Raw genomic sequence first — 17682 nt, forward strand, 5'->3', positions numbered from 1 at the left:
AAAACCAAAATAACCTTGCCCCGCACATCTTAAGTGCATGTCCTCCAGTATTGGATATTTCTACTCTGGGAAGAAGATTCTGACAGTCTACCTATGCCCTTCATAATTTTATGAACGTCTGTCAGGTCTCTCCTCGGACGCTCCAGAGAAAACAATCCAAGTTTGTCCAACCTGTCCTTATAGCTCATACACTCTAATCCAGGCAACATCCTGGAAAACATCTATACCCTTTCCAAAGCTTTCACATTCTTCCTGTAATGAGGTAACCAGAATTGTACACAATACTCCAAGTGCGACATAACTAAAGTTTTATTTAGCTGCAATGTGACTGCCTACTCTTATGCTCAATGCCTCCAGCAATGAAGTCGAGCATGCCATACACCTTCTTTACTGCCCTATCCACTTGTGTGGCCATAATGGAGGGTCAAATCAGGTGAGGGTTTGGGCAGAGAAATAAGAGCTTTGGTATCCTACGCAAAGCATCAAAATAGGTTGTAGTTAAACAGATTAGTGGAATGTTTTTAATTTCATGGGGGGGGTTTCAGTTCAAAAGTGCATTTTCAGTCGTGTAGAGCCTTAGCTTGAGCTGAATACTGGGATCAGTGTAGGATTCTGCACCACAAATTGTATTTTTTCAGGAAGACTGCATTGCAGAATCATCAGAGTGAATCTGGGGCAAAAAAGGTTCTATTGATAGTATAGTTACATTGAAACGTGTGGGGTGATCTGAATGAGCTGTTTGAAATGACTTGAGTGTTAGATTAGCCAAGGTCACTCTGAATGGTCTTCCTCTGTAGTCAAGGTGGGGAGACAAATCATCTTAATCCTTTTAAGAGACAGGGCATGGGAACTGTGGCAGAGCTGCAGTAGACCCTGCTCCTCTCTGATTTTCCCCTAGTTAAGGATGTATTGGCAGGATGGCAACCCTTCCTAAATGCTGGTCGCCATAGAAACGACTGTGGAAGAGAAATGCTAAGTGAGATGATTAAGCTGGAAAATCTTGTGTGGCTCCTAACCTGCTGTACAGATTGGTCAGCTAATTAGCACCTCGTTGTGAAATTATTGTGTGATGATGATGATGACTGGGACCAATGTTGGTGGACTGGTACAATAGATTGCACTGTGCTCTAGTAGACTAGAAAGTGAGGCCCTTCCTTTTACTTGTAGGGGTTTGCCTTTGTGGAGTACGAAGTTCCAGAGGCAGCTCAGCTTGCCCTTGAGCAGATGAACTCGGTGATGCTGGGAGGCAGAAACATCAAGGTAAGTGACTCCCGCACATCAATGTGTAGGCTGTATGACCACAAGCAGGCTCAGGTCCTTTCGATTGCATGAAAGTGAAATGTGTTTTGTGGTCTGTTAAAAGAAAGCATTGAAGCAGATGTAGTTGGTGATAATAGATAGTGGTTGCAAGATTGGTGGTTGTCAGTGGAAATTTGGTGATAACAGAAAGGTAAAACCTCATCTCATTGTTATCTAGTCAGTAGTATCTTAGGCAGACGGCTTATCCTTTGCAACACACAACTTGATTCAGTCTTATTTTTAATAGTTTATGTACAGTGGCCAAGTGCTGCTTCATTTTTCTTGGTCCTGATAATGTGATTTGGGTGACCACTCCAGCCCCAGCCCCCTTCCCTCACAAAACAAAGCACCCTAGCAGAAATTCAGGGGGCCATATGATGTAGTATTTTTCTCATCAAAGTAGGCTTCTACTCCTAGTTCTAATTGCAGTAGGCCAAGATGTTCTAGATTCATTGGTTAAGATGTGTCACAGGCATGCTGATGTAGATTAATGCATGCCTGTACAACTGATAAAGGGATCCTGTGCTTCTACATATGAGCAACTGTGACAATGGAACCCACAGATTGAAGTACTGGTCACTGCTCTAACTTGTTAACCATCCCAACAAAACTGGTAAGTAAATCTAGGGATAGCTTATGGGGTGACAAAAACTGGCTGCAACTGGTTTGGTATAAATGGAGGAACTGATGTGCTAGTGAACAGGCACAGTTGGCCATTGGGCGTTAAGAGACTGGGCATCTGGAGTGAGTTGAGTAGGCTTCTGTGGAGAGCTAGATTTAGCCTGTTTACACTGTTAGAGAAATAACAGTTTTGGGCAGAGTTTTTATTGCAAGATGGAAGTAGGTCATGGAAATGAAGCCATTAGACCTAGTCACTATTGCACATGTCTGTCATGAAGCTAAAGACTGTCTTTGAAATTATGGCATTGTGAAAAGCAGGTTTAGCCAAGGTGTGATGATCCAGGGTAGTTAGGAGTAAATATGTAGGGTAAGTATATTCCAGATGGTGGGTTCAAGTGATTGGGGTTCAGTGTAGCAAGGATCTGCTTAGGTTAATATGACTTAGTGGCAAGGGGGAATTTGGGGTGGGATGGAATCATAGATGGAATGAACAACTTGGTCAAGTGGAGTAGCCTACCAACATGGTGCAAGGTGGAGAGAGAACAGGTGAGGGGAATGTTAAATGTCCTAAAACAGAGAAGATTATTAGAAAAGATGCAGAATATTTAGTGTCCTGATTGGTCTTGTGGAAAGGTATTGATAATAGTAAGTGTTGGACAGATGCAGGTGTGAGTGTTAAGTATCTGAGCTTGCAGAGATGGTGTGGTCTCTCCACAAGCACTGATGAAATGGGTTGATGGAGAGCAAAAGCCTTCCTGGTGGCTTTACAATGGATCCCAAGTTTAACATCAGTTCCTCCAGCCCTGATTGAAGCAGATTTTTTGTGCCCATGTTTAAGCTCTAGGATATTGCTGACTTTATGAATGCTGCCGTAACAGTTCCTATTATGTGATTAGAAACGACCTCTCTTCTTTGTGTCTCCTCCAAGCTTTTATGTAGAGCAGGATTCGGCTGCAGAGTGCCCTCCTCGCCAGTCCAGCAGCCTTTCTATTCAGAAGAAGCAGCAACTGTAAATTCCAGCATTAAGGTGCCGCAGCCAGGAGCGCACAGCATTCTAAGCGACTGCACCTCCAGGAACCAGCCTGGGATTGGGAGGCAGGCAGGGTGGGATCATGGGTTTTGCCTATCTTTACTCTGCAATAATTTTTTTCTAGTGATATTTTAATGAAAAAAACAATTGCAGGTCATTGGACTAGAGTTTTGTTTTATCAATTATGTGGCATCTATTCTTGGCTTGTCCTGTTGGCAGTTGGCTCTGACCTTGTCTTTGTGCAGAGTGCAGAAGGGAACTTTGAACAGGTACTGTGGTGGTTTGGCTTAATTACCTGCAGTGAAATGTGTAGGTGCTGTGCTTCACTTGAGAATGCTTGACCATGTTTTCAATCAAGCTGAAGATCCGTTGTGTCAGAGTAGTTGAAGATTAAACGTGGAACTGACTGGATCGTAACAGTCCAGGGTGTAGAGAAGGGAGGCATTGACCAACTCTGTCTGGACCCTTGATTATAAACCAGACACTACAGCGATCTTGTGGACATCTATTTTCTGTCCTGTCACCTTGCTGTTGTTCACTGTGCCGTCTGCACATCTGGATGTTTTCATCATGTTCTGCTGCTCATTTGGGTCATAATCACAGGTTCACTTTCTTTCTCGTAACAAATGGCAGCTTTGTGCTTGGAGTTGGACCTCGGCAGTTACATGCAAAAAAGCAAAGTTAGTTGGAACTCTTGCTAGCCTGCACTTCAAATTTTTTTTCTTGTTCCGTGCTGCAGATCTAGTATAAATCATTATTGATTTAAACTATCAGTACATCCTGTAGTACGAAGTCACTTTCTGCTCCTCACTTCCCCTGCGCATCTTAAATATGTTGGATATTTCACATCAACTGGAGAATGAGGAATCCACGTCGCTTTAGTTTCCCACCTACTGGCAATTCAGCTTGTAAATCAATTTTTTAAACAATAAATGCACAAATTGTGAAATCAGTCTCCGGTCTCTTCTTTCCAACCACCCACCATGTTTACTGTGATGGTTCTGTCCTGTCTCCGCAGCAGGTTGCGCTTAGGTTCTGATTCACAGTGCCACACCTCTATGTTCCGCGATTGGCTGGGGGAACAAGTCAGGGCTGTCCCAGTAAACATATACACAGTTGTCAACTTGTGTTTGGTATCTGTTAAAGGGGCCTTCAGCCCATTTAAAAAGTGGTAAGTTTCAACAGCTTGCTGTCAGGTGCAATCCTCTGCCAATTGTTCCGAATCGTGTGCTGCTGTGTTGGGGAGAAATCCAGCTTGTGACGTTGCATTTTCTCCCACTGCCTGGTGTCGCTGCTCCTGCTCCTGCCTGCGGTGTATTCTGGGTGGGGTGACATCACTCTGGTCTGCTTGTTCTGTAGCTGCCCTGTACAAGTCATCCACGGGTGAATGATTTCTGTGGAAGGTTTTGTACAGTGCAGCTGCAGTGATGTCATTCTACCCAGAATGCACCACGGGAAGGTGCGTGGGTTGCCTAACTCCTCCCCCCACCCCCTGCACCTGCCCTTTCCTGGTAGTGGACAAACGCGAGGTTACAGGGTGGATTTCTCCGCAGCACCACAACGTGTGGCTCGGAGCACTTGGCAGGGGATTGTGCGTGGGAGCAGGAAATTTACTGTTTTTTAAATGAGGTGTAGTTTCCCTTTAATTAGATGTGCCAGCATGCTACATGCTCTCCTGGAAAACACCAAGGTTTTCTCTTTGAACACTGAGGTCCAGTGTTCTTGATGAGTGGTCTGGAAAAATAAATGAATTTTGAAAGCAAGTCTCTTCCCAATGGAAGCAGACTCTGAGACGCACTCAATCCCATTACTAATGGGCACCTTTTGCCAATGTTTCTGGGGTACTTCCAATGTCCCAGGAAGATTCCAGGTGGCATCTCAATTCTTAGCCTGTGTTTTTCAGGAGAAGTGGCATGGTTCGTATTAATTTCTAGCTTGGTCTGTAATTGGCGGGGGTTTCTTTTGTTACAGGTTGGCAGACCGAGTAACATAGGACAAGCTCAACCAATCATAGACCAGCTTGCAGAGGAAGCCAGGGCGTTTAAACAGAATTTATGTCGCGTCGTTCACACCGGATCTGTCGTTGATGACATTAAAAGTGTGTTCGAGGCCTTTGGAAAGATTAAATCCTGCACCTTGGCCCGAGACCCCACAACGGGGAAGCACAAAGGATATGGATTCATTGGTGAGTGTTCTGTTGGTAAAACTAGTTTCTTGACGGTATTGTGGAGAAAGGGAGGAACACACATTTACAAAATTAAAAAATACAAGGCCTAGTGTTTTCTAAAGTGGAGTTGGACAGAGTAATGACCTTTCACCTCAGGGGACATGGCAATCTTTGCAGCCCAAGTAGATGGTGTGAAGGACTGCTCTCTGGTTCCTGTAAGATCCTCAGTAACACGTTTCAACATTCTCCATCTAATTTCCTTTTGCTGTTTGATTTTTAGTTTTCCTCCTGCCTTGTTTTCTCCCACTTTAAAGCACCAAGTTACCTCTAAATTTAACCAGACTGCCACTCACTCAGCGTTGAAAGGCCATCAGGACAGGACGCCAGAATTGGAAGAGTTGTCCTGATGGAGTGGGAATGACTCTGGAAGAAAAGGCTCATTGTTAGAATTACAGAGGACAAGCCGTGCATTTCATCTCAACCTGTGCTAATGCCAGATCTGGTAACAAAGTGGGAACATATTCATTCCTTAGCACCATCAGCCCTTCTCCTTTCCTCCTATTAGTTGATGCTGCTTCAACTAGCACTGCTTAAAGTATAGATCTCTGCACGTGCATGCAGGCTGGCAAGCTCACTTGTCGATATAGGTCACATTTACAGACACTTCTGTGCCACGTGCACTGCCACGGTTGCAAGGATGCTGCATTTTTAACATTCAGGTTTTCGTCGTAACTGTTATCCAAGACTTGTGCCAGCTCTGTTACCTGGAATTTCTGGAATCGGGCATTCTTCATTTGTGCTGGCCACTACAGAGTGACATGTAAGCAATCCTTTATCTCCAACACTTTGATACTGCTGTTGGCCCAATTCCTGTCTGACCTTGACATAATGTATCAGTCATACACTAGCTACTGTGGATGTGTGTTGTACGTTCAGTCTAAACACAGCACCTTGTGGCTATCTTGAAACTGAGAATACAGGATGGATGGGTTACTTTTGGCTCCCGAGAGCTATTTTACAGTGGGTTTCCTCATCTGTCTGGGGCTGTTGTAGATTACCCAATTGTTGTGATTAGACCACTACTATCTTTACAACTACCAGAATGCTAGCGACAAACTAGATGGCCCATGATGTTTTCTTCAGATAAGTGTCTGTGTTTCAGTTCAGAAGGAAAAACATAACCAGACATCTGAAAGGGTTTTCAGCCTAGCATTGGAGCTAATCGTGAAATTAATCTGTTGGAAAAGTGGCCACTATATCCCTTTCCAACCTGAATGTGCCAGATAGTTAGTTCCATTTAAAGAATTCTGTTGTATTATGTCTGTAGTGTCAGTAGGAAACAGTAACTGTACCATTGGATTGACTTAGATGTAGATGTGCAATGTGGTTGAGTGATCGATAGTGGATTGACTAATGCCTTGGATACTGACTGATGAACGTAGGTGCATGATTCAATGGATGAGATGTTTTACAGCTGTGGGAATTGTGTCTGAACATATCTGATTTTGGGTTGGAAGAGACTCTGGGTGGAGGTGTGTGGGCAGGGTTGTAATTATTATCACGTCGTCTCCCATGTTATCCTCGTACTTGATGAGAATTGTATCTACTGAGTTGTGCTTGGTTTGCTCTGAATTGAAGCATGGAGACTTTGTAGCTGTGAACTGTACACTGTCTGCCCAGCTGATATATTGCACTTACCACATTGGGTTTTACAGGTCATTTGACCTTTTCAGATATGGTCAGTGGTCTTTGAAGTTTTTGTGTTCTGTAATTCAATATGATTATTCATTGGCTTAAAATTCTTACAGTAAAATGAAGCTGCCAGTGGGAGTGGGGAAGCTGATTTCCTGATTCTGGTTATAGTGTGATTAAATGTGGAGTTGAAAATATTTGTGCTCCTGATCATCTTCGTCAGAAGAGTGCATCGCAGCCATGCTTGGGATGCCCAAAGTAAACTAACCATAGATTCCCCATGATGCACAGTCTCTTCCCACAGTCACACCCCTTTTGCTATGTGTGGCTAATTTTAATAAGTATTATGAGTTACTGATGGGTTAAACATTGAGCTAGTAGAAAGGAAATAAATCACCTGCTCCAAATGAACAAAGGGAGGGACTATACTGTGATATGGCAGAGGCCCGGCTATTCTCTCTCATGGACATCCATAGATTAAGTGTTGGTTCCTTAAAAATGCAAGAGTGCTACAGACCTGCAACAAACTAGTAACTATAGATCAGTCAATTTAATGTCAGTATCATGAAGTCATAGATGTGCAACGTAAAAAACAGGCCCTTCATCCCACTGTGTCTGTGTTGACCACATGCCTATCTATACTGATCCCATTTGCCTGCATTATTCCATGTCCCTGTATGCCCTGCTCGTTCAAGTACCTGTCCAGACACCTCTTAAATGTTGTTACTGTTCCTGCCTCCACCAGCATCTCATTCCAGGTACCAACTACTCTTTGTGTGAAAAATTTACCCCTCAGATCCCCTTTAAACCTCCTCCCTCTCAGCTTAAACTAATGCCTTCTAGTTTGGGAAACAGACTCTGGCTATCTACCCTATCTATGCCCCTCATAATTTTATATACCTCTATCCTCTTGGCCTCCTTTGCTTCAGGGAAAACAGTGCCATGGTACTCAATCACTTTTTGTAACTCCAGCCCTCTAATCCAGGCAGCATCCTTGTGAATCTTTTCTGCACCCTCTCAAACTTCGCAGAAAGTTGTAGAAACTGGAATGTAGTGGAGTGCATTAGTTATAAGGAGGGATCGTTTTCACTGGAGCGCAGGAGGATTAGGGGTGAATTTATAGAGGTTTATAAAATCATGAGGGGCACAGAAAGGGTAGATGGTCGGTCTTTTTCCAAGGTTAGGGGAGTCTAAAACTAGAAGGCATAGGTTTGTGAGGACAGAAACCTGTGAGTAGGGGTAATGGACCAAGGAGAACTAGGCAGGCTGGTGAATGGTGGACAGGTGTGGATGGAATGTAATGTTGAGAGAATGGAAGTGTTATGGCAGGTAGAATGAGAATAACAGTATAAACTGGAGGGCACGATTCTGAAAAGCTCAAAAGCCAAGGGAGATCTGGGGATACAAGTGCACAATTCAATCGTAGTGGCAGGGCAGATTGAGGTGTGGCTTAAAAAAAAAGGGAATCTGGGTTTTATGAATGGAATCATTGGGGACACGAGCAAGGAAGTTGTGATAAACCTTTACAAGATTCTGGATTGGTCACAGCTGAAATACCGTACTCATTCCTTGGTGCCATATTTTAGGAAAGATATGAAAGCACTGGGGTGTGTGCAGATGTGATTGTACCAAAGAAATAAAGGACTGCAGATGCTGGAATCTAGATGAAAAAACACTATGATGCTGGAGGAACTCAGCAGGCCAGGCAACATCTGTGGAAAAAAGCAAGTGGTCAATGTTTCGGGTCAGGACCCTTCAGGACTGAAGGTGGGAAAAGGGGAAGCCCAATATATAGGAAGGAAAAGCAAAGCAGTGGTAGTTGGACAAAAGGGGGGCGGCGGGATGGGCACAAGGTGGTGACAGGTAGATGCAGGTAAGAGATAGTGATATCCACATCTTGTCTACCTGTCACTGATCTGCTTTTTCCCTCCTATATATTGGGCTTCCCCTTTTCCTATCTTCAGTCCTGAAGAAGGGTCCTGACCTGAAACGTTGACTGCCTGCTTTTCTCCACGGATGCTGCCTGGCCTGCTGAGTTCTTCCGAGATTGTACCAAAATGGTTCATGGATGAGAGACTGTAGTTTGTGATAGATTGAACCAGCTTGGGTGACTCCTTGGACCTCGAGGTTGTGAGGAGAGATGGGAATATTGGTGGAGGTCAGAACTGGGGGATGGAGAATGAAGTGAATGCCCAGAGATAGTGGGTGCGGTCTGAACTGCACTACGGAGGGTTATAGTGGAGGCAGATTGGCATGGTGTTCAAGAAGAAGGATAAGTATTTTAAGGGAAAGAATTTACTGGGCTGTGGGAGAGGGTGGGTACTAACTGGGTTATAGTTGCGTAGAATTTGTACAGTGCTAAGGCCAAGTGCTCTGTGCAGTAACCATTGAGAATTGGCTGGTGATGACAGCAACTTCTGAACATGGTGTCAGACAGCTTGCTAACTGGGCACTGTTGATTGCTGCTTCGCCTATTGGTTTGGCCTCGTCAGACAGATTGTTCCCTGCCATGAATTCTGATTCCTGTACTAATCATCCTGGAAATACAGGCATCCTTTTGCATCATGCATGGATCCCAAGCACTAGTGTATTGGATTGTTTTCATTGGAGGTCTTGTGGATGAGCACAGTGCTGTCCTGTTTTGCCCATTACCATCCCTACCACACTCACCCCTCCTCACCCCAAACCCTTAGCCTTGGCTAAAACTGAGCTTTTGACTGCAGTGAAATCTGCAGATGTAAATGGGGCCAAATGTTGCTGAAATGACTAAGGCCTGCATCACAAAGTGCCCCTGAAAGAGTGGAGTGCGTAGGGAACTATTGGAGTGAGGAGGGACTTTGGATGGAACTTCAAGGAAGCAACAAAGCTGTGCAGAGCAGCTGGCTGTGTGGAGCGAAGGAGTGAGCAAAGTACTGAAGGTTAAACCAAGGTGAGAAAGCGAGGTAAGAGCGATGATTGTGATCTGCATTTTACACATGCTACCCTGACAATCTGACCCCTACCAGAATCTGTGGGGTCAGAATGATCGCAATTTCAGCCCACTTTCTATGTAAAAATAAAACAGGATAATTTTACTTGGTGGTTCCAAGCTTTGTGATGAAAGAAATTTGAATTCACAAGACCACAGTTTCAATAAGGCAGAGGTGACGGGTTGGAGGTGTGTAGGAACTGGACTTGGAGAAAGAGAAGGGAAGACCATGGAAAAGTTTGAGCACAAGAATGAGAATTTAAATATTGAAATTAGAGGGAAGTTCAAATGTTGAGTATGTTGGGCTGTCATTATAGGTCAGTGAGCACAGGATGATGGAGATATGAAGCAAGCAACTGAGAATGCAGGGAGCAAAATAACAAACTGCTGGAGGAACTCAGGAGGTCAGGCAGCATCTGTGGAGGCAGAGAGATCGGGGGAGAGGATAGGAGAGCTGTAGGTTAAGTGTGTGGGTGAAAGGCAGATGGAACCAGGTGGGGGAGGGAAAGGAAACAGTAATGGGGGTCTGGGAGTGGTTGGAGAAAGGGGGGTGAGAGAACCTGGGTGAATCAAAATGAGGGAGAAAGGAAAACAGGGTGCAGGTTACCTGAAATTGGAAAATTCAATGTTCATTGGGTTGTAGACTAGCCAGGCAGCATATCATTCTTCTGCGTTTGGCAGTGGAGAAAGCCAAGGACAGACAGGTCGGTGCGGGAATGGGAAGCTTGACATGGCCACTGTAGTCAGAGCAGGTGCTTTGCAAAATGGTCGCCTGATCTACACTTGGTCTTGCCGATGTAGAGAAGACCTCACAAATGCAGAGAAACCTGAAGTGTGAAGAGAAGGCTGGAAATAGGTTAGGCAGCATCTGTGTAGAAATAAACAGCTAATGTTTCAGGTTGAAGACCTCTTGGTCACTACTATTTCTGGCTCCTTTCCCATTGCCCTGCAATTTATTTCCTTTACCCCTTTTGACAGGTGCTATTAAATTGGGTTCTGCCACCCTTCAGACAACGAGTTAGAAATGATGACTACTTTGTGACTGGATTCTTGTGTCTGCCATCTCTGGATCTTTTGCCATCACTTTAATTCCTGTGGTTCTTGACCCTTTAATTGGTGGGCAAGCTTGTTGTTTGCTTTAACTTCAGGAGAGCTGAATGATTAGGGGATGAGTTTGATACCTGCTAGTAATTGGTTATGTGAGGAGTGCTGTGGCAGGTTATTGTCATGTACCGTGTAGCTGCACATGTACTACTTGGAAGGAGAACTGCACTAACAAGACAAATTTAATTAAAATCTGATATTTGCATTGTGTAGGTTGGATACAGAGTTAAGTCGCTCAATGGTGAGCCAGTGTTTTTTATTTGCCTGGTCCCTGATGCACTAATCAGTAGGTTTTTCTTTCACTGAGCCAGACTGACACAGTCACTGCCAAATTAAGGCTGCAGTGTTGTGGAGCCCTTTGAGCATAGCTAACCAGTACACTTGTTTCACCTTGATTGAAATTTGGAAAGAGATTTTCATGCTATTTGTTTGGGCTGAATTTGAACTTGGGTCCCAGAGGTGAAAGGGCAATTTGATTTTTAAATGTCCTCCTTGCACTGGCTCTGGAAGTTAATGATGGGTCTGGTGCAAGTTTGTTTTGTGCTCTGTCAGGTAGGCATACAGTTAGAATGATTTGACTGTAATATTTTTATTTTTGCCTCTACTGGAAAAGGTGGCAGTAATACAGACAAAATCTGTGGTGAAATTGTATCAGTTTTCTGCCACAGAGTACAATTCCATCTGTGTTAAAATAACAATGGACAAAAAGTCCAAAGCAGTGTGATCCACAGGTGGAGGTTTAAAGTTAATGGTGTCTGATTTTTCTCAGCATTTGAAGGTATTGTGGCCCCTGATCTAGGACAAACAGCTGCTGCAGTCACCCACAGCAGCAGTCTGCCTGTCAGTATGAAGGGCAGTTCACAGACTAGCAGAGAGGGATATGTGATCACTGGGCATTTGGGATACATCCTTGATCCTGGTTTGGGTTCCACACCTGTCAAGGTGTTCCCGACACCACTGTGGCAACACTGCTGCAGTGCTTCCTTCTGCTTGTGTGCACAGTCCCCATGCTGAGTCAGCTTACTAAGACTTTCAAAGTCTGTACAAAACACAGTACGTTTGAGGAAGCGCGCAGCCCAGAGAGCTGCAGCCTGGTGTGACTAACAGAATTTCACACTCTCAACTGTGTGGAGACTGGGCTTGGAAATGAAAGAGAAATATCAAAGGTAAGGAGCCCGGTTTGCGTTTTGTGCGGTTGCTGTGTCGCAAGGGCAGAGGGCTGCGGAGGGCTGCACTAGGAGAGTTTGTAATGGCCTTGGCTAATGACCACACTTGGAATAAGTGGGGTGGCGGGGGGTGGGGCGGAGTGGGGTGATGGTGGAGGGGGATGGGAGGGCCTGGGGAAGGAGGTTCAGGGGCTGTGCTGAGAACATACTTGGGGAAGATGGCGAGGAGAGTGTGATGGGTGCTGTGGAGAGAGGAATACATTTACAGGGGGGCAGCTCTAATGATGGGGAGCATGCACTGTGGATGGTCAAGGGGATGTCTAGACGTGGGGTTGGAGAATGGAGAGACTGCCGTGGGGATACGGTGTGGTGCTTGGTGGGCTCTGTGATAGGTGCTGGGTGTTTCCCAGAGGCCATGTCTGTGCAGGAACACTGAACCTGTTGCCCTTGTGCAGAATATGAGAAGGCCCAGTCCTCGCAGGATGCAGTTTCCTCCATGAACCTCTTCGACCTCGGCGGCCAGTTCCTCCGCGTTGGGAAGGCGGTGACCCCTCCGATGCCGTTGATGACTCCAGCCGCACCTGGTGGATTGCCTCCTGCTGCAGCGGTGGCAGCTGCGGCAGCAACAGCCAAGATCACAGCTCAGGTTGGTGTAGGGCGTGCCTCAGTGTGCCATAGTTCCCTCTTCTGAGCAGGGGCCTCTGCACCAGAGTTGGGGCTGTATATAGAAATATTGGTACGTTGGTTTATTATTGTCACGTTTACCGAGGTACAGTGGAACACTTTGTTTTGTGTGCCATCCATACAGATCGTTTCATCACATCAGTGCATCGAGGTAGCACAAGGGAAAACAATAACAGAATGCAGAATAAAAGTTACAGTTACAGTGAAAGTGCAGTGCAGGTAGACAGTAAGGTGCAAGGCCATAACGAGGTAGATTGTGAGATCAAGAGTCAATCTTATCGTGCTAGGGGACTATTCAAATAACAGCGGGATAGAAGCTGTCCTTGAGCCTAGTGATATGTGTTTTCAGGTTTTCGTATCTTCTGTCTGATGGGAAGGAGGGAGAAGAGAGAACATCTGGGGTGGGAGGGCCATTCTCTCTTCTATTCCCTCCCATCCTGTTGGACACAGATGGCTTGCCATCTCCCCTACATAACAACCTGCAGCCAGTGTCTAAGTGGTTACAGCTTTTGTGCATTCATGATAAAGGTGAAATAACAACATCCATCACTGAGTGTTGTACAGACTAGAGTTCATGTCAGTGAAAAGACTGAGAGAAATCTTTAAAGCTGATCTGATTCGTAAAGGTTCCATTGGGTCGCGTGCAGCAAAGGTTCAACAGATTGATGCCAGGGCTGGTTATATTCGAAGAGAATAAGTAGACCACTCTGTTAATCTGTTTAGAAGAAATAAGAAGTGATCTCAGTGGAACATTCAGAAGTCTTACTGGGCTTGATAGGGTAGATGTGAAGTTAAATGTGTCACTTGGCTGAGGTATATGGAACTAGGAGTCAATTCTCAAAGTAAGTGGGTGGTCATTCAGGACAAAAATGTGAAGAGATTTCTTCACCCACTGGAGGGTTGTGAAGGCTGTCAGTGAGTATATTCAAGGGAGAGATGGATCATTGGATGTTAAGGCAAGCAAGAGATTGAGTTCATGCAGGAAAGTGGTACTGAAATAGAAGATTAGCCATGAATTTATTAAACAGTGGAGTATGTACAATGGGTCCAATGACCTACTTTAATTATATCTTTTTTTCATGGGTCTTATTAAGGGAGAGACAAGATTCTGGACATTTCCCAGGCTGGTGTCAAATTGACCCTGAGCCCGAAGGAACAGTTTATCTGAACACCCCATTGTCCTTCAACTTGCTCGACAGAGAGTCTCTGCTTTGGTGTAAATGTTTCACTCATTGTTATAGAAATACTGGGCAGTTACTGCCTCAGCCTGGTCGCAGCAGGTTTCTGTAACCTGGCAACATTAAGTGAGACTGGTCTTATAAATTAGCATTCAGTAACAGAATTGAGGCAGTATTCTGAGCAAACTGATGTATAAATCTGTTGATTCTTTCCTAACGTTCATGTACTTTCTTGCCTGCAGGAGGCTGTAGCTGGTGCAGCAGTGCTCGGTGTCAGTGGTCTCTCAGCACCAGGTCTGGTTACCCCAGCACTTACCCTTGCACAGCCACTGGGAGCATTGCCACAAGCTGTCATGGCAGCCCAGGCTCCAGGTGTCATAACAGGTCAGTAACATGTAGACATACAGTGTAGGTAATGCAGCCTGGACCCTGGCTGATTGGGGTGAAGAAGGGGACTGGGAGTATTCCTACACTGGCTACTGAGTCTGTTTTGTGTTTAGGTTTGTATAGGATGCCTAAATGCCTCTTAGACATTGATGTAGTATCTGCTTCCACCACTTCCCTTGGCAGTGCGTTCCAGGCACCTACCAAAAAGCTTGCCATGTAAATCTCCTTTTAATCTTCCCTCTCTCACCCTTGAAGTTATGCCCTGAAAGTTGGTTTGAAGTTTCTACCCTGGAGAAAAGACATTGACTATCTACCCCATGTGTGCCTCTCGTATTTTGGAGAGGGATTTGAGTTAATTAATAAGAAGGTGGTGGTGCTGTTGAGACCACACCTAGAATACTGCATGCAGCTACGGTGTTTTTGCCTCAAAACTGGTATTGTAGCATTGGAGGCAGTCTAAGGGAGATTCACCAGGATAATTCCTGGGATGGCAGGATTGTCCCATGGAGAGAGGCTGGATGCTTTGGGTCTGTGTTCTTTGAAGTTTAGAGGAATGAAGGGTGACCTTATTCAAGCATACGATATCTCAAGGGTGCTTGACAGGGTAGATGTTGAGATGTTTCCACCAGTGAGAGGGGGACACAAGGAAACGTAGCTACAAAACTGGGGGCTGGTCATTTAACTGAGGTGTGCTGAAATTTCTCAGGGTAGCGAATCTCTGGATTTGTCTGCCCCTGGGATGGTGGAGGCCAGATCAATAGATGTATTTAAGCTGGAGAGAGGCAAATATGGAAAGATTCTATATTCCATGTTCCAATTCCGCCACTGTCTGTAAGGAGCTTGTACGGTCTCCCCGCGTGTGTGTGGGTTACCTCTGGGTGCTATGGTTTCCTCCCACATTCCAAAGACATACAGGTTAGGAGCTGTGGGCATGCTATGTTGTCCCCAGAAGAGTGGCGACACTCGTGGGCTGCCCCCAGCAAATTCTCGGAACGCAAAAGGATGCATTTCGATGTATATGTGCATGATAAATATCTTATTTTGTGGTGGTTCTCTGATCTTCGATTGAGAGCGGTTTAGGTGGAGAGGCTGTGATCTGATTAAACCTCAGTGCTTTGCTGTGGCTCTGGTGTTATCTCTGCTGGCGAGAAATCCCAAGGGGTTTCTTGCAGGTCATGACTTGTTTGCATCACTGCTTCTGAAGAGTGCACAGATGTAACAGTGAGGGACCTTGTCTCTTTCAGGTGTGACTCCAACCCGTCCAACCGTGTCGTTACCGGTGACCATCCCACAGGTGGGGGTGGTTAACCCTGTCCTTGCCACGCCTCCAGCAGCTTCTGGTACTGCAGAAGTTAAGAAGGAAGACGAGGAGAAGTTGCTGGATACGGAGCGGCTGGAGATGCTGAGTGAGCAGGAGCACATGAGCATTTCCGGCAGCAATGCCAGGCACATGGTGATGCAGAAGCTGCTGCGCAAGCAGGAGGTAAACAGTCTGGTTTGTACCTAGTGAACAGGTACAAAGGTAATAGCTGTGATGTCGAGCAGCTAGAATGTAAAGAAAAGGGTGCTATGCCTCATTTCTAAAAAGGTATTGACTAGACCCCTGCCTGGAGTTGGCGATCAGCTCTGGTCACTGCGCTTCTGGAGAAAATTGGTCTTGGAGGGAACTAAAAGGTTTAACTTGAGAGTGCAAAAACTGGCCTTGTCCATTGAGTGTTAGATACTCGCTAGGATGCTTGATTGGGAAGAGAGGGGAAATTTCAGTGGAGACCCCAGAATGAAGAGGCATCTTGTGGAATTCTGCTCCATCCTTTCCCTCCCAAATTGATGACACTGAGAGTAAGAATCAAATTTATTATCATTGACTTGTATGATGTGAAATTTGTTTTGCAGCAGCAGATGACCCATAACCTTAAGCAGTAGTGTGTGGTCCAGGTGCTTTCCTGAAGTATGGGCTACAATAACTGGGGCTTCTTGTTTCAGTCCACAGTCATGGTCTTGCGGAACATGGTGGGTCCTGAGGACATTGACGATGATCTGGAGGGCGAAGTAACAGAGGAATGTGGTAAATTTGGGGCTGTGAACCGTGTGATCATCTACCAGGAGAAGCAGGGCGAGGAGGAGGATGCTGAGGTGATTGTTAAAATCTTTGTGGAATTTTCCATGGCTTCAGAGATGCACAAAGCCATCCAGGCTCTTAATGGGCGATGGTTTGGAGGACGGAAGGTGGTTGCAGAAATATATGACCAAGATAGGTTTGATAACAGTGACCTGTCTGCTTGAACTCTGCGGCGTGATTTGTTTTGTTTCTGAAATGCAGCAAAAGGACTTTGTATAGACTTGGGGTCAGCTGTGGTTCAGGGACCTCACCTACAGCTGATGTCTCACTACCCACTCTAAGCTGGGACCTCGGGCTGCTGCAGATGGATCCAGTACGTTTCCACTTCGTGAACTGACAAGATGCCGTGTTTGCTTCCCTGTTACGCTCTGCTGTTTCTCCATTCGGTATCAAAACCCAGTGGACCAAAGTGCAGACCTGTAACAACGTGGAGCGGTCTGGGAGCTCAGCCATGAAATCCCTGCCTGGACCACTGGTTTATACCCAGTTCATCCTGTTGATGAATTTTTTTCCGTGGCTGCTTCTGTCAATGGGAATCACAGAACGTTAGGATTTGTTGCCCCAGATGGAAGTTATGGACTTGGGCTGTGTGGTGATTTTTGACCCGGTGTGATACTGTTCAGGTCCATGGTCTCAGCACTGGGTCAATCCATCTTAACACATGAAGATGGCCTGGATTCACAGACCTCTCTCCAGATGGTTAAATTCCGTGCGATTGTGTTTTTTTTAAACTCTGTCCACATGTTTGCAGTCATAACATTGTAGGCAAGTTACTGTTTCATTTCTATTAAAGAAATTATTAAATAAAAACACTCGCAGTGATTGCCCTTGTCTGTTGCGGCAGTAAGCTGGAAAGATTCAAAGAAGATTTACGAGGAGGTTGCTAGGACTCAAGGGCCTGAGTTATAGGGAAAGGCTGGGCAGGCTAGGACTTAATTCCTTGTAGTGTGGGAGACTGAGAGGTGACCTTTATAGAGGTGTGTAAAATCATGAGGAGCAGAGATAGGGTGAATGCGCAGTCTTCTTCCCAGGGAAGGGGAACTCAAATATGAGTGTATAGGTTTAAGGTGAGAGGGGAAGATTTAAAAGGGACCTGAGGGGCAACTTTGTCACACAGAGAGTGGTCAGTATATGGATGAGCTGCCAGAGGAAGAGGTTGAGACAGGTATGATAGTGACATTTAAGAGATATTTGGATAAGTACATGGATAGGAAAGGTTTAGAGGGATATGGGTCAAACATGGCAGATGGGACTAGCTTAGATGGGC

The 17682-nt window shown here is 45.4% G+C and overlaps 1 protein-coding gene across 2 annotated transcripts in view; it reads left to right on the forward strand.

The window, feature by feature from the left end:
• Nucleotides 1-17236, forward strand: part of LOC127571033 (poly(U)-binding-splicing factor PUF60-like) — a 72768-nt gene extending 55532 nt beyond the window's left edge. Inside the window, exons 6-11 of one of the 2 annotated variants that reach the window (XM_052017029.1) lie at nucleotides 1168-1260; nucleotides 4922-5135; nucleotides 12503-12693; nucleotides 14152-14293; nucleotides 15541-15779; nucleotides 16280-17236. In XM_052017029.1, coding sequence (XP_051872989.1) covers nucleotides 1168-1260; nucleotides 4922-5135; nucleotides 12503-12693; nucleotides 14152-14293; nucleotides 15541-15779; nucleotides 16280-16579 — 1179 coding nt within the window. In that variant the 3' untranslated portion in view covers nucleotides 16580-17236. The remainder of the gene's footprint in view (nucleotides 1-1167; nucleotides 1261-4921; nucleotides 5136-12502; nucleotides 12694-14151; nucleotides 14294-15540; nucleotides 15780-16279) is intronic. The other variant, XM_052017028.1, reaches the window with a different exon arrangement.
• Nucleotides 17237-17682: the final 446 nt, after the last annotated feature.

The sequence above is a fragment of the Pristis pectinata genome, chromosome 5 (genome assembly GCF_009764475.1).
Source record: "Pristis pectinata isolate sPriPec2 chromosome 5, sPriPec2.1.pri, whole genome shotgun sequence".
NCBI lineage: Eukaryota > Metazoa > Chordata > Chondrichthyes > Rhinopristiformes > Pristidae > Pristis > Pristis pectinata.